Below are 17436 nucleotides of genomic sequence, written 5' to 3' on the forward strand. Positions count from 1 at the left end.
CGTCCCGTTTTTTTGCAGGCTTTTGCAGGACGGACCTAAACAGGACGGGTATACTTGTTTGCCACCCCCTACAACCGAGTACTACACTCCCACTCCTACATATTTTCAAATTATAGTTTCTCCTTCCATTCAAAATACATAAATACATTCATTGTTATTCAAAACATTTAATGTCTCCACCATTTTCTTGTTTTCCAAAATATATGTAAATTGGAGTTTTCATAATGAACAATATAAATCAGATACCTTTTAAATTGAGCTCTTCGAAATTTAAGGGAAAAATAAACTCAATAATATCTTTCCAAAATAGATGTTCCAACAAACTGAAATTGACTTCTCTGAAAATTTTCAGAAAGCATATTAAGTCCCGGAAAAAAAAAAGAAGGAATACTTGACTACTAGAGAAACAAAATCAAGACCAAAGAATGGAGTAGAGACAAAATGTTTCATTAACTTTTCAGACAACAGCAAATAGAACTGTAAAGATATTCAGGCCACAAAACCTAAAACCAAAACCCAGATATGTTGTTAATAGAGTAGTGGTTACATAATATTCTATTATATGTGTCAATAGTGGGAAGAGTAGTGGAGGATGCGTTCCACTACCACTGCTGAGCTGGCACTAGCTGTTAGACACATTTGTCAGTATTTGATTACCTTTTGCTTGCCTATATATATAGCAAGTTCCTTGTATCTTTATTATTAAGAAATACAATGAATATTTCTCTTATCTTATCTATTGCCTATTGTTTAACAAACTCTATCATGGTATCTTGAGCCTCTTTTTTTTTTTTCTTTTTCTTTTTCGTTTCTTTTCCGATCCATGGAGTCTCTTTTTCTTTCCTCTCAGGTGAAACTTTCTCACCTGATCTCTGTTAAACTCGATGACAAAAACTTCAAACAATGGAAACAACAGATTGATGGGGTTGTTCGTGGACATCGTCTCCAAAGGTTCGTCACTGTTCCGGTGATTCCTTCTCCCTCTCCTTCAGATCCTGCATCTCACAATGTATTTCTGGAGTGGGAGCAACAGGATGCTCTCATCTGCACCTGGCTTCTTTCCACCATCTCTGATTCTCTTCTTCCTAAACTTGTCGAGTGTAAACACGCGTGGCAAGTCTGGACAGAGGTCCACCGCTACTTCGACACCCTTCTTTCAACCAAAGCTCGTCAGCTGCGTTCTGAGCTTCGTCGTCTCACCAAAGGTTCGCTCACGATTGAGGAGCTTCTGAAGCGTACTCGTGAGATCAGTGAGTCGCTTGTTTCGATTGGGGATCCTGTTCCTCTTCGTAACCTAATCGAAATAGTTCTTGATTCCCTTCCTGAGGAATATGACTCCATTGTTGCCGCCGTCAACAGTAAGGATGAGCTGAGCTCCTTGGATGAACTTGAGTCGTCTTTGCTTGCTCATGAGTCGCGTCTTGAGAAACATCGCAAAGCCGCCGTTGCGGAGCCAGTGACGGTAAATCTCACTCAATCTGCGTCGTCTCCTTCAACTGTTACCACTGGTCAAGCCTCTACTGAAGCTTTCCCTCAGGGAACGAGTCACGTCACTGCCAATGCTGATAATCACACCTATGGCTCCCGTGGAGGTCGTTTCAGTCGTAGTAGTGGGCGTTTTGGTCGTGGTGGAGGACGCTTCGCAAAACAGTCATGTCAAATCTGTCACAGGTCTGGACATGATGCTTCAGTATGCTATTATCGTTACTCAAGTGGTGCTGGTTATCCTCAGCAAAGAGCTCCATTCAATCCATTTCATGTCGCTCCTCGTGCTATGTATCCTGTTCAGTTTGCTCATGGTTCACCCAGAGCTGCTTCTCCTAGATCCGCAGCACCACAGGCCCTTTTTGCAGGTACTGAAGCAAGCAACAACAATCAGTGGTGGTATCCTGACTCAGGTGCCTCTCACCATGTTACTCCTGAAGCCTCAAATGTGTCTGATTCTTCTTCTGTGCCTGGATCCGAGCAAGTCTTCATAGGAAATGGCCAAGGTTTGTCTATCAATTCTGTTGGTTCCATGTCTTTTCCTTTACCACACAAACCTCACCTGTCTCTCACCCTTAGGAACCTCTTACATGTACCACAAATTACCAAAAATCTCATGAGTGTGAGCAAATTTGCTCAGGATAATAATGTGTTTTTTGAATTTCATTCTAAATTCTGTGTTGTTAAATCTCAGGCTACTTCTGAAGTTCTGCTCAGTGGTCATGTTGGAGATGATGGCCTCTATAAGTTTCCAAATCCTGCTGCATCTCCAGTGTCAAAGTCTTGTCCTAGTCTTCACTCTTGTAGTACTAGCAATAGGGTTATGTGTTTTCCTGCTATAAGCAGTTGTAACTCTTCTAATTATATGTCCAATGCTACACTTCCTTGTAATGATCCTTCAATTAATAAAACTACAAGTATCTTTCTTAACTCTTCTCTTAATTCTGCAAATGCTAGCACTAATTTATCTTTATCTCACTCTAATAGCTCTACTGCAATAGCAACAAATCCTTATGTTCTGTGGCATACTAGATTAGGTCATCCTAATCATCATGCCCTTGTTGAAATCCTGAAAATTTGCAATCTTACTGTCCCTTCAAAACCTCCTACTGATATGTGTCATGCCTGCTGTGTTGGCAAATCTCACAGATTGCCTTCCTCTTTATCCACTACTGTCTATACTCATCCCTTTGAACTTGTTGTGTGTGATCTCTGGGGTCCAGCCCCTATGATATCTTCAAGTGGCTACACCTATTTTCTTACCTGTGTTGATGCCTTTTCTAGGTTTGTTTGGGTTTTTCCTCTCAAACTCAAGTCTGATACTATGCTTCAGTTTATTCAATTTAAGAAAATGGTTGAACTACAGTTTAATTGTCCCATCAAGTGTGTTCAAACTGATGGAGGAGGGGAGTTTAGACCCCTCACCAAGTATCTAACAGATTTAGGAATTGTTCATAGATTCACTTGTCCTCATACACACCATCAAAATGGTCTTGTTGAACGTAAACATAGACATATTGTAGAGACTGGTCTCACTCTTTTAGCTCAGTCCACTCTTCCCTTGAAATATTGGGATCATGCCTTTGTTACTGCAGCCTACCTTATCAACAGAATTCCCAGCCCTACCCTTCACAATCACTCACCCTACTTTAAATTACTCAACAAACCTCCTGATTATTCCACTCTCAAAGTTTTTGGCTGTGCTTGTTATCCTTTCCTGCGTCCTTACAATTCTCATAAGCTTGATTATAGATCTCAACAATGTATCTTTCTAGGCTATTCCTCATCACATAAAGGCTATAAATGTTTGGCTTCTGATGGTCATATCTACATCTCTAAGGATGTTGTTTTTCATGAATCTTTGTTTCCCTATTCCTCTTTATTTCCAGCCTCTCCTAACCCTTCTGTCCCCTCATCTATTCCTCTTAATCCTTCATCTGTTCCTCCCTTTCCTGCTACTGCCAGTCAGTTCCCACCTCCTCTCTCTCCATCCAATGCTCCCTCTCTCTCTTCCTATAATCCTGATACCAATCACAGCTCCCCTTCTAGTTCTTCCTTTTCTTCCCATATGGCTGTTCCCTCCCCTGAATTTTCTACTTCTGCAAGTCAGCAGGTGTCAAATACCATTCCTCAGCCTCTCACTGCTATTCCTACCTCCTCTCCCTCTATCTCTCCTGCTCTTATCCTCCATGATCCTGCTGAAACTAGCACCATTTCCCCTACTTCCTCTCCTGATCCTTCTGAACAGTCTAGCTCACACTCAAATCCCAGCCCTCCTGGTTCACCTTTACCTTTCATTCATCCTGAAAATGTCCATCCTATGCAAACTAGAGCCAAAAGAGGCATCACTCAACCTAGATTACATCCTACTCTCCTTTTAACTCACATGGAACCCAGTTCTGTTAGTCAAGCATTAGCATCTCCTCATTGGTTTCAGGCAATGCAAGAGGAATACAAGGCACTGCTGAGAAATCAGACCTGGACATTGGTGAAAGCTCCTATTTCCAGGAAACCTATTGGCTGTAAGTGGGTTTTCAGAACTAAGGAAAATCCTGATGGATCTATAAATAAATACAAGGCCAGATTGGTGGCTAAGGGGTTTCATCAAAGAGCTGGAAGTGATTTTCAGGAGACTTTCTCACCTGTTATCAAACCTGTGACAGTCAGAATTATTTTAACTATTGCTATTAGCAACAGGTGGCCCATTCAGCAGATAGATATCAATAATGCTTTCCTCAATGGCACCCTTGAGGAAGAGGTGTTTATGCAGCAGCCTCCTGGCTTTGAAGCTGCTGACAAGTCCCTAGTGTGTAAACTAAACAAGGCTATTTATGGTTTAAAACAGGCCCCAAGGGCCTGGTTTGACAAACTGAAGAGTGCTCTTGTTCAACTTGGTTTTCAAGCAAGCAAGTGTGACCCTAGTCTCTTTCTATTGCATCAAGGCAAGCTCCAAGTCATGATCTTGGTCTATGTTGATGACATAATCATCACAGGCAGTTCAGCTCCCTTCATCACCTCTCTAATCAACCATCTCAACAATAAATTTTCTCTAAAACAATTGGGACAGCTTGACTATTTCCTTGGCATTGAAGTCTCTCATCTTCCAAATGGTTCTTTACTTTTGTCCCAAACCAAGTATATTTCTGACCTCCTAACCAAACTTAACATGCTCAATGCTAATGGAATGCCCACTCCCATGGTTTCCAGCAGCAAACTATCAAAAATTGGCTCAGCAGCTGTTGAAGACCCCACTCATTTTAGGTCTGTTGTTGGTGCACTGCAATATGCAACTTTAACTAGACCTGAAATTTCCTTCTCTGTTAACAAGGTTTGTCAGTTTTTATCCAATCCCTTAGAGGATCACTGGAAGGCAGTCAAAAGGATCCTAAGGTATTTGAGTGGTACACTATGTCATGGCTTACTCATTCAGCCTGCCCCTGTTCAGCAGCCTATGCAGCTTTTAGGATTTTGCGATGCAGATTGGGCATCTGATCCTGATGACAGAAGGTCTACTTCAGGGGCATGCATCTATCTTGGTCCTAATGTTGTTTCCTGGTGGTCCAAGAAGCAGCAGCTTGTTGCCAGGTCTAGTGCTGAAGCAGAATACCGCAGTATGGCTCAATTGGCTGCTGAACTTATTTGGATACAATCTTTGCTTCAGGAACTTCACTGTTCTATTCAGGTGCCTAGGATTCTATGTGACAACTTGAGCACTGTCACCCTTGCTCATAACCCCATTCTCCACAACAGAACCAAACATATGGAGCTTGATATATTCTTTCTAAGAGAGAAAGTTCTCAGCAAACATCTCTCTGTAGCTCATGTTCCAGCTCAAGATCAGTGGGCTGACATTCTAACCAAGCCCTTATCTGCTGCTAAGTTTGTACCTCTGCGTTCTAAGCTGCGTGTGTTAGACAAAATCACTTTAAAGCACCCCCCTGCAGCTTCTAAGGGGGACTAATAGAGTAGTGGTTACATAATATTCTATTATATGTGTCAATAGTGGGAAGAGTAGTGGAGGATGCGTTCCACTACCACTGCTGAGCTGGCACTAGCTGTTAGACACATTTGTCAGTATTTGATTACCTTTTGCTTGCCTATATATATAGCAAGTTCCTTGTATCTTTATTATTAAGAAATACAATGAATATTTCTCTTATCTTATCTATTGCCTATTGTTTAACAAACTCTATCAGTTGTTTACTGAGACAGCACCTGAACTAACTATTAGAAAAACTAACACTGAGGTGGAACATTAACATAAAACCAAGGGGGAGCATAGAATATATCACAATTTTACAAGGTTTATCCATTTTCACAGATGCATTCCTTTTATACAATCACTTAGAAAGAAACAGAAGCAGACAGTATTTAGCAGTTGAAAATAAATAACATGTGATAAGATGTTGTCAGTTCAGGGAAAGGACATGAATAACTAGCTTTCTCTAGGAGCAGGCATTAACCTAAGCCTCTCCTCAGATGCCTGATTGACCCCACTAAATCTCTCTTCTGCTAATAGTGATTGCAAATCGCTCCCATTTGCCAAACTGTTAAACTCAACTGCTTTAGATGGCAGTGTCGGGTAACGCCGTTGGCAAAATGTCATTAATCTCTTTACTGATTGTAAGTACTTGCGAGTTGTTTCATCATTCATGATGTGAGCAACACTATTTGTGTAGATCTTTTCACGGGCAGATCTTTCGTGAATACCAACCATAGTAACACCAATAGGCCATGGAGCATTGCCTATAGCCAGCCTAATATAGTGGTCCATTGCAGCCAGATAATCTCGCCTCATACAGCATTCAACCATCAACAATAGTGCCTGTCGGATGTCATCCTGAAGAACCTGAAAATATCATGCACCATGTCCATTTTATTAGTTATAAATGCTTCAGAAAACATGCAACCCTGACACATTTCATATCAACATGATTTTATGCTTAAACGGAAGTTACTACTTGAAGCAAAACAGTATGTACTAAGACACAGAATATAGAGTTCTGAAACTGAAAGGTGTGTTAAATATTCAATGTCTAATACTCTCGAAAGATTGAGACCACGTCTTCCTCTTTGGTTTGAGTAGACGGGGGCAGCTTGGTTCCCCAGTCTTCTTTGGCCCCTAATGACTACTATTGGCTCACCAACTCCAGCTGCATTTAGCAATATCCCTCCAAGTCATAGTTCTGCATCCTCAAAGGAGCTGATTGTGTAGGTTGAGACTGAGATGATGCCGTAATAGGATTGCAGAAAAACAGAGCAGATCATCGGTTGCTAAGTAGAACAGAGTAGAGAAGAGAAAAATGGTTGCAGGAAAGATGGGAATGTTGGTGCAGAGAACAGGGAAACTATTAAGAATAGTCACTAGCTAAGAAGCAAGTACCAAGCCAGGGGTTGTTCGCGGCAAAGAAATAGGTCCATAAAAACAGTGCTGTGGGTTTTTTTACGTTGGAGAAAAATAGTCGGTCGGTCCTATTTATATTTGGAGTTAAAACTAATCTTAGAGTGAAAAGACAAAAAAAAAGCATTTAAAAAACCCTAAACCGTTATAAAACTGAGGTCTGAGGTTATTTTGAACTTTGTGCTCCACTGCTACAAAGCTATGCATTCTTCTCTGTTAAGAGTCCCACATATAGCAATATATTGCATGAAGATATGTTTATAAGTGGAGGCAATTCTCACCTTACAAGTCGGTTTTGTAAGGTTGAGTTAGGCTCAAGTTCAACTACAATTCAAAGATGATATCAAAGTCTCGTTTAAAATTTGTTGGGTCACCTACTATCAAGTTTCTGTTATCGGACAGCCCATATTTATATTCACGCACCAAGCCCAACAGTGTTGGGCGTGAGGGGGTGTGTTTAAGTCCCACATCGGACAATATATGGCCTGAAGATATGTTTATAAGTGGAGGCAATCCTCACCTTATGAGTTAGTTTTGTATGGTTGAGTTAGGCCCAAACACAATTCTAAGATTCTCCAAAAAGGCTCCATCTTCTATCCAAAGAAGGATATGCTAAATAATCAAAAGACTCTTGTAATGTTTTCTATTTTCTCAATTAGCATTATATCATGTATATGTCTGAAAATATTTGATTGTGAATGAGAACATGGCATAAATTGGTTGTGAGTGCCCGACGACGAAGGTATTTCTAATTGAGAAAACAGAAACTGATTACAACAGATGTGCTCTTGTGATAACTATGTGTATATCATAAATTCACATGACCAGAGAGAATCGTGGCTTGGCAATCATACATTAAACCATATAAATGTAGTATAAAACTTTGTGTCAACCAAACTACAGGAAAGTCGTGAATGTGGGAAGTTTTCAAGATGCATAAATAAAAATTAATCAGCTCAACAATTTATTGAAATTCCAATTCCGAGAAAGGATGCAGAAATAACAAAGGTGTAAATAAACAACAAGCGCGCGTCTAGCATTGCTGCAGTTGGATTTCAATCAAGGTACACTATTCAATTATTCTAAACAAGGTGTTAATATTGAGAATTATGAACCAGAGTACAGTACATAATTAGCTATAAAAATATCCAATCTGTAGGAATAGGAAAATGCCTCTGGTCTTCTGTGCATACTACATTTTTTGGTGTAGCAAATGCCTCTGGTTTATGCTGTATACACTATATTATTGGTGCTAGTAGACTGAGCATCGTTTATATTGATAAATAGGATGATGCCTTAACGCGATTTTTTTAAAAAAATCTAAGCGGGAGAGCCATGTTTCAAGAATCAACGGATTCTCTTTTATTGTTTTAGGAAGCATTTATCCTAAGAGTTAGATTTTGTGCAGCATTCTTAACACACAGCCGAATTCCTGGGTCAGAACTCTCCCCTGGAAGATATAATGGAAATAACGACCAACAAGGGTGATTCCTCCACTAGAAAGGACAACTATGAATCTTGAGAGAACAACACCACAAAAGTAGAGGGGATCCCAAGGTCATATAAGGCCCGCATCAAGATTATATACTTCAAATGTGGTGCTCAAGTCCAATGCTCCCAAGTCCTAACAGTAAATAAAGCAACAACTGGAGTTGCATTTGTGCGACTAGAATGTCACAAGCTCAAGATGTGGAGTCAACCTCGCACAAATGCAAGGTAAGGCTGCATATAATAGATCGTAAATAGGTCTGATCCTTTCCTTCACTCACCGCGTGAGAGTCCTATTACACCGAATTGACAATCTGCAATTTCACTCCCTTCCAGAATATTTTCAAATTCAAACGGTGTCGTTTGAAACACTATATCTCACTTTTCCAACAGAAACACAACATCTATATGAAAGCAAATGCAATGAAGCTAGAAAGTTCTCTGAATCTAACCTTAAATCTATTATCATCTTCCCCAAAACTTGCCTTAAAATATACTATAGTACAATACACCTATGTTTCCAACTCTCCTGATTCAATTTGTTTCAAACTTCAATATGTTCCCATTTTGCCAAGCAGTTAACATCTTGGCAAATTATAAGATTGACTATCTAATTTGTTTCCCATCACATTCTACGGGTGAACAGCACTAGCATGTAAGTTTTTCTATAATACTAATACCAAACACAAGGAAAGTAGGTTGCTAAATGCATAAACAATCAATATACGCATGTTCAATTGAAATGATGCAGACCAAAAAGAATAAAACTCACCTTCTTCCTACAAAACTTAAACAGAGGGTTCAAGTATCGTGCACACTGCTTGAAGGTAGCAACCATGGACTTCCCTTTAGCCGTTCTCTTCTCCGTCTCAGCCATCTCCCGCAATTCCTGTTTCCACTCATTCAACAGCTTCTTAAAAAACACCAGAATCTTATCTTCATCACACAAATCCTCAAAATTCGCCTTCATCCGCTTCAAATCCTTGTCATTATCAGCTCCACTGGATCCACCACAATCACTTAAATCATCATCACCAGCACCACCATCACCATCCTCAGTGGCACCATCCTCAGCCTTCTGCCTCTTCCTATCACTCCCAATCCCCGTCTTCTGCCGCTTCCTCAACTCCGCAATATCTCTCAAGAAATCATTCGTCTGTCCCTCCGTCATATCACTATCAACTTCAAACAATCCAGCTTTGAGAACATACTTGAGACGATCGAGTCTAGCATCGTCGTCTTCGCCGAATAGCGTGACCGGCTGCTTGAGGAACCGGAGACGACGAATGACCTCCTGTTTAGGAAGGACGAGGCTGTCGATGTTCTGCTGGTCCGGGAGGGAGGCGCTGGATGAGGCGGCGGCGGATGTGGCGGAGGAGGAAGGTGTGGTGGATGAGGCTGGGACGGAGGAGGTGGTGTCGGAGGAAGACGAGTTGCGTTTTTTGGATTTTGCTTCGAGTTCACGCTTTTCTTCTTCGCGGAGCTTTTGGATTTGTTTCTGTTGGATTTCGGAGCGTTTGAAGACTCTCTTGCCGCCGGTTTCTTCGGCTAGGGATTGGCGCTTCTTGAGAAGCTCTTGCTTCAGAAGGTCCATTAGGGTTTTGCACGACGATGCGGTAGTGATTTTGGTTCAATATTCTGGGATTTTGAAGATCGGTGTGTGATGGAGACTTGAATGGAACGACGCTGTTTTGTAAAAATAAAATCATGTATCGTTTTATTTGAAGTACGTATATAAAAATTGAAAAAAATTGAACAATCCGGTTCCCTAAGGGTGTGTTTGGTTCTAGGTAAACGGAGGGGAGGGGAGGGGAGGGGAGGGAATGTTTATAATAAAATGTGTTTGGTTCAATTTTTATGAGGGGAGAGGAGGGGAGGGGAGCAAAATCCCTCCAAATCACACATTTTGCGTTCCTCCGAATCGCAGGGATTCGGAGGGGAGGGGAGGGGAGGGAATGTGACTGTTGATATTTAATAAATTAATATATTTACTAAAATACCCTTAATTTTATTTTATTATTTCAAAATTATTATTTTCTTTCGTCTGCTTTTTTTTCTTTCTCTATTGGTTATTTCAATTTATTATAATTATTTTTTACTTTTAAATTATTATTTTTATTTAATAAAATTTATAATAACTAAAATTTTTAATTTTTAATTATAATTTTTATTTTTATGTTTATTTATATTAATTTTTTTCTAATTTCGTTATATATTCTATTTTATATATATATATATATATATATATATATATATATATATATATATATATATATATATATATATATGATCGTACCTGATCAGAAGAATCGTCGTAGGCTGCTCGGACTGGATCTTCTAGGAAGGAGGAGGAGGGGGGTGTACCTGCAAGGTACTCCAATGCCAAAGTAAGTTGACGAGCAAAGGAGCGCAAGTACTAGCTAAGAGTGAGTAAGAATTGAATACCTGACCCTCTAGTTAAAGAGGGTATATATAGCCCCCAGCGCTGGGCCATGATCTCGCTATTGGGTTGGGTTCCCAAGCCCAACTAGGAGACTGCCAGGTTTCCTGAGCGGAAATATCGGAGGTGCGTGTACGCCCTCTGTCCTGGTTAACCGCTCCGAAGTCCAAGGGAAGACGCGGTCTTTTAGGAGCCACGTGGGATCCGAGTTATTCGGAGGATTGGATGTGAAGGACCCCTGCGCGGAGCAGGGTCCTCGGCAAGGATGACGTCCGGGGGAGAGTTACCGCCGAGCGAGGCGTGTCGGGAAGGATGACGTCCGGGTAGGATGTTAGCGCCGAGCAAGGGTTTAGGGTTTAGCGTGTCGGGAAGGCCATGAACTATTCATGGGCCTCTGAGGCTTATTGGGCCGAACGCGGTGATGGGCCTAGCCTTGACCCAGTCCAGAACAGGAGCCCCCCAAGTCGGAGTTTTCTGGTTAAGAAGCTGTGACTTTGCTTCTACGCTCGGACTCCAATTCTCGTGGTTGCTCGGTGGATCGGTCCTCGTTACATGTATGCGCTCGGAGGAAAATCCAGTGGTGGGCGAATCGTCGCGCGTGGGCACCACGCGCTGACGTGGCATAGGCAATTATGGCCTAGGGTATAGGAGGCGGCGCCTGTCAGGAGAGGTGACGCTTCGCCTTCCGAGCCATTTTCCTATAAAAGGGGGCGAATTCTCTCATAAGGAAGTTTTCCTTTCTCAGTTTATCTGCTCGGCTTCGATCAAGGGTTCTTCGGAGAATAATTTCCCAGCTCGTTCATCACATCAAGATCGTTGCTTAGCGAAGGATTCTCCCCGGCCATCCACATCATGTCTGCAAGTAAGTTTGTTTAGCCTGTCGTCGCTTTAATATTTTGCGTAGGATTTGTGTTTCGCTTTTGAGGTCTTCGCCATCATCATCATCCCCGGGTTATCTAAGCGATGCCCGGGGGTCAGCGTGAGTCGGCGGGCCGGATTGTGTTGGCGTTAAGCTGCTTAAGATAAGCTTTTCCGTTGTCGTGTCGTCTGTGAGTCCTCGGCTGACGAGCGTTGTTCCTCGATGGGGGGTTTGGCCGGGGGCTCTGCCGCTCCTGCTCTACCCTTTCGCTTGCCTTGCGGTGGAAGGGTGGATTTGATAGGCTATCGAATTCACTTCTCCCTTCTGCGTGCAGGTGAATCAGATTCGAGTGCTACCTCAAGAACCGGCTCGGACACCGACTCGACGACCAGTGATTCCGACAGCTCGACGGCAACTAGTTCCGACGTCGAAATTATTGATGAAGATGGCACTCCCTCGGCCGAAGGCGCTCACACGGGATCCCCTGGTTCGAATGCTGAGGGAGGGGTTTCCCCTATGCCGCTATTCAGTTATGAACATACCGTCGCGCCCGATTGGATAGCCGAGGAGGCTCTGTCCGTTGTTTCTCGGTACACCGCGTCTCTGGATGGGGCGTTTACAGAAATTGAGGTCCTGGGGGAAGGAGATCCGCCCAATTATCAAATAGGTTGCCCGTCTCCGGACGAACGCATATGCTCTCGGTTTGCCGGTGACGGATTTGCGATGTACGATTACGTGTTTAGGGAGCTCGGCTTCCGGTTACCTTTCTCTGATTTTCAAGTTTCAGTTATGGCGTTTCTATCTCTGGCGCCGTCCCAAATTCATCCGAATGCCTTTGCTTTTATGCGGGCATTCGAGATTGTTTGTGATTATTTGGGTATAGGTGCAACGTCTGCTTTGTTCGGAAGGTGTTTCCGTGTTCAACGACAGGCGTCAAACGGGCGGTACAGCTGGGTTTCGTTCAGGAACGCCGAGCGTAAACTTTTCGGAATGTATACTGATTCCGTGAAGGGTTTTAAGGATCGATACTTCGTTGTCCGCCCCCTAAGTCCAACGGCCTACTCTTCGGTGTCGGATATGGTGGCCGAGCGGGATGCCGAGGGGGAGATAGTAAGGGATGAACATGGGCAGGAAGTAAAGGAGTTCTGCACGACGTTTCCGTTTTTCTGGTGGAAGGGTCATTTCGCGTCTCCTCCGAAATACTACGCTTGGGAGGACGATGATTTGGATGATCAAGACCGGGAGTCCTACTCGGTCCTCTGCAAATACGTAGATAGCTTTACCATGTCTTGTTGGGTGACGAGGAATGGAGATCCCATACTGAACGAGGACGGGGTGCCGATCACGGAGCAGCGGCCTATTAATACCAAGGCTTTGCTAGCTTGTCGGACTCCGGAGGAGATCCGGACGTTGTTAGGTTGTGTCCATTTACCTTGCTTTGTGATCTCCGCCCGGTATTTTGCTAACTTGTTTTTCTTTTCTTTGCAGATGCTATGCCGGAGAAGGAGGATAATATCCTGAAACAGGCTTTGGATGCGAGGAAGAATCAGAAGAAGAAGAACCAGGGATCTGGAGCTGGAGAAAACTCAGGCTCGGCAGGGTCTCCTCACAAGATTCAAGCCGACGAGAGGTTGCCCAAGAGACCTCGTCTTTCCGAGGGGGGGCGTCCAGATCAGTCGAACCTAGGTCCCGGGCGCGCCTTCGTGTTGCCTTCTTGCTACAAGGACGGAGGCTATTTCGAGAAGTTTCCTTTGGCTACCTCACCGGACGAAGCTCGTCGGATCAGTGATATGGACCCCCCGTCCCTTCAGAAGCAGTTGGCGTGCGACAGTGCCGCCGTGGTGAGGGTCTTGGAGATGGCCCAAGTGTTGGCCAGCGGAGGTTCGGGCTCGACCGAGGCCCTGAAGGAGGCCGAGGCGGCTAAGAAGGTGGCCGAGGACAAGGTGAAGGCCATGGAGACCGAGCGCAAGGAGTTGAGGAAGAAGGTCGACGCGGCCCTGAAGCAGAAAGACGCGGAGGTTGCGGCTGAGAAGAAGAAGCTGGCTGACTTTCGACTTAAATGGGCTCCCTCGGCGGACGAGTCGCCGGATGTGGCAGCTCTAAAGTCTAGGGCTGAGTTTGCGGAGAAGATAGAAAGCCTGAAGATAAGCCTGGCCGACATGGCCGATGTCGGTTTCGAGCGTGCTCTCAACCAACTGAGGCTTCTGAACCCTGGTTTGAAGGAGGATAATGTCGGGCTCTCTTCGAGGATCGTGGATGGCGTGTTGGTGCCTGAGTCCCCGGGGAGCGAAGAGTAGAAAGTGTAGTTCCGGGCCTGCGTGCCCGTTTTTCTCGGCCTGCGTGCCATTCTTTTTGTTGGGCTATGCCCGGATAATTTTTGGGGCCTGCGTGCCCGGCAATGATTGTAACTTTTGACATCGCCGGCCAAGTTGGTCGGCAATTTTACTGTCTTACAATTATGCTTGCTTATATCTGTTTGGTTTCACTTTCGGCGTTATCATTGTATGCTTGTTATTTTTGATAACTTTCCTGCCGTGCTTGCATGACGAGGTATTTCCTCTATACTTAGAGTATTTTGCGATTGTTCTAGGTAACTGATGACTTATGCTCGGACATACCGGAGAATCACCAGTATACTTGTGATATTATTTATTTTGTGGGCTATGCTCGACCTAGATTGATTGCCCGGGCGTGTTGAGTACGGGCCGGGTGCGCAGAGCAGGTATGCGCTTTTAGCGAGCGCGAGACCGCGGTTGCAGCCAAGCGTTCGCGGCGTGAACGATCCCATCGCGAGCTGGGGTTCTGCCATGCAGGTACTTCCACGGGGGGTCTAGGTGTAGAATCCGCCGAGGGGTCGGTCCATCTATCCGACGAGAGGAATCGATCGTTGCTGTCGTGGAATACTCACGTCCGTACCGACGACGTGGATCCGTGCCCATCCGTTACCTGAGTTTGGGTCAGAGGCCGGGCGTTTTAGCTTATGTTTAACTGTAATAACGTCTGAGTTTTTCAGCATTCCAGGGTCGAGCAAGTTTTTCACCGAGAAGATTCTCGAGGTAGTGGGCGCCGTTCTCGGTTTTGTCATAAACTCGGTACGGGCCTTCCCAGTTTGGGGCTAGCTTGCCTTCGCGCGAGTCTTTCATGTTTCTGCGAAGTACTAGGGCGCCGATTTCAAATTCGCGCTTTATAACTTTGGCGTTATGGCGAAGAGCTATTTGCTGTTTTAGTTTAGCTTCTCGGAGGGCTGACCCTGCTCGGATCTCTTCTACCATATCGAGTTCTTCCCTCATGGCCTCATCGTTAAGTTCTTCCTCGAGTGGGAATTCGGTGCGCCGAGAAGGCTCTCGGATTTCTACGGGAATTACGGCTTCGGTGCCGTAGGTTAGCCGGAAAGGAGTCTCGCCTGTGCTCGAATGGGGTGTCGTCCTATACGCCCAGAGTACACTATGTAGTTCCTCGACCCAGGCTTTTTTGGCTTCGCCGAGTCTTCTCTTCAATCCTCGGAGGATGACTCGGTTGGCTGCCTCGGCCTGCCCGTTCGTCTGAGGGTGCTCGACTGAGGTGAAGTGTTGCTTCGTGCCAAGCTTGGCCACAAACTCTTGGAATTTTTTGTCAGTGAACTGGGTGCCATTGTCGGTGATTATGGCCTGAGGGACTCCGAACCGGGCAAGTATGTTTCGTTTGTAGAAACGGAGCACGTTTTGGGATGTGATCTTGGCAAGCGCCTCGGCTTCTATCCATTTCGTGAAGTAATCGACGGCGACCACGAGATATTTATTTTGGTACGAGCCGACGGGGAACGGTCCGAGAAGGTCCATTCCCCAGGTGGAAAAAGGCCAAGGGGAGGAGAGGGATTTAAGCTCGTTGGGGGGAGCTAGGTGCATGTCGGCATGCCGCTGACATCTGTCGCATCTCTGAACATGCTCCTTGGCGTCCTGCTGCATAGTCGGCCAGTAATAGCCGGCTCTGAGGGCTTTCCTCGCCAGAGATCGGCCGCCGAGATGCTGGCCGTTAATCCCTTCGTGAAGCTCTTGCAGTACTTCCGTTGCCTGTGAGTCGTCGATGCATTTCAGAAGGGGAATGGAGAAGCCGCGCCGATAGAGTTTATTTTCGATGACTGTGTACGAGCAGGCTCTCCTTTTAATGGCTGAAGCTTCCTTTGGATCATCGGGGAGCTTGTCGTTCATGAGGTAATTGTATACCGGAGTCATCCAGCAATGGTCGTCTCCGATGGCAAACACTTGTATGGCCTGCGCGTTTTTGCCTACGCTCGGGTCGGACAAGATTTCTTGTATCACCGATTTGTTCCCTCCCTTCTTTCTCGTGCTTGCGAGCTTGGATAAGAGGTCGGCCCTCGAGTTGTGTTCCCGAGGGATGTGCGCGACGTCTGCCTTTGCGAATCCTTTCATTTTTTCTTTGACGAGAGATAGATACTCGGCTAGTGTGTCGTTTTTGGCCTGGTAATCGCCGCTAACTTGCGACGCGACCAGTTGTGAATCGGTATAAATCACGACTTCCCGAGCGCCTACGTCCTTGGCAAGGCGTAGGCCTGCTAGGAGGGCTTCGTACTCGGCCTGGTTGTTCGATGTGGTGAAGGAGAGGACTAAGGATACTTCGATGACGAGCCCCTCGTCGTTCTCCAAGATGATACCGGCTCCGCTGCCCGCGTGGCTTGAGGCGCCATCAACGTAGATGGTCCACTTATTCTCGGTGGGTGTTGGGGAGTTGGAGATCGTCGTCATCTCGGCCACGAAGTCGGCGAGTGCTTGGGCTTTTAGCGCTTTCCTGCCCTCGTATTGTATGTCGAACTCGGACAGTTCGAGGGACCATCTCAGCATTCTCCCGGCCATGTCTGGTCGGCTGAGAAGTTGCTTGATCGGTTGGTCTGTCCGGACGATGATAGTGTGGGCGAGGAAGTAGTACCTCAGTCTTCTGGCGGCCGTTACCAGGGCCAGCGCGATTTTTTCTATTTGTTGGTAGCGGACCTCGGGTCCTTGTAGGGCTTTGCTAGTGAAGTACACTGGCTTCTGCCCGTCTTCCGTTTCTCGGATCAGGGCCGCGCTGGCCGCCTCGCCAGAAACGGCCAAGTAGAGATAGAGAACCTCGTTGCTGTCTGGTCGGGATAGCACCGGGGGTTTGGAGAGCACTTGTTTGAGGTGGGATAATGCTTGTTCGCATTCCTCGGACCATTCGAAAGCCGCTTCCTTCCGAAGAAGCTTAAAGAATGGAAGTGCATGTTGGGCGGATTTCGCGACGAAGCGGGATAATGCTGTGAGCATTCCGTTTAGTACCTGGATGGATTTTTTGTTGGTGGGAGTAGGGAGGTCTGAGAATGCTCGGCATTTATCAGGGTTGGCTTCTATTCCTCGTTCTGTTAAGTAGAAGCCGAGGAATTTGCCTGCCCGCACTCCGAAGGTGCACTTCTCTGGATTGAAGCGCATCCTGCAGGACCTGGCCTGCTCGAAGACCCGCTCGAGATGTAGCGTGTGGTCGGAGTCTTCTCGAGATTTGACGATCATGTCGTCCATATACACCTCGAGCGTGTCGCCGATTTCACCTCGGAAGACCTTGTTCATCATCCGCTGGTAAGTGGCTCCGGCGTTTTTGAGTCCGAAGGGCATTACGTTGTAGTAATAATTGCCCGATTCGGTCATGAAAGCCGTACGTTGCTTGTCGCATTTCGCCATGGGAATCTGGTTGTAACCAGAATAAGCGTCCATGAAGGACAACAGTTTATAGCCGGCCGAGTTGTCGACCAGTCTA

The 17436-nt window shown here is 45.3% G+C and overlaps 1 protein-coding gene across 1 annotated transcript; it reads right to left on the reverse strand.

Moving 5' to 3' along the window:
- Window positions 1-5740: 5740 nt before the first annotated feature.
- Window positions 5741-10071, reverse strand: LOC131610158 (uncharacterized). Its single transcript, XM_058882034.1, has 2 exons — window positions 9147-10071; window positions 5741-6334 (listed from the first exon to the last, which is right to left on the reverse strand). Exons 1-2 carry the CDS (start codon window positions 9966-9968, stop codon window positions 5921-5923), a joined length of 1236 nt encoding a protein of 411 aa, XP_058738017.1. The 5' UTR covers window positions 9969-10071; the 3' UTR covers window positions 5741-5920.
- Between the last annotated feature and the right edge of the window lie 7365 nt (window positions 10072-17436).

Source organism: Vicia villosa, linkage group LG6, assembly GCF_029867415.1.
Source record: "Vicia villosa cultivar HV-30 ecotype Madison, WI linkage group LG6, Vvil1.0, whole genome shotgun sequence".
Taxonomy (NCBI): domain Eukaryota; kingdom Viridiplantae; phylum Streptophyta; class Magnoliopsida; order Fabales; family Fabaceae; genus Vicia; species Vicia villosa.

What these genes read in the sequence shown, in the direction of transcription:
- LOC131610158 (XM_058882034.1), bottom strand. Translation starts at nt 9,968, where the DNA reads ATGGACCTTCTGAAGCAAGAGCTTCTCAAGAAGCGCCAATCCCTAGCC. An exon ending in TTAAGTTTTGTAGGAAGAAG is followed by an intron (nt 6,335 to 9,146) that starts GTGAGTTTTATT and finishes TGATATTTTCAG; the next exon opens with GTTCTTCAGGATGACATCCG.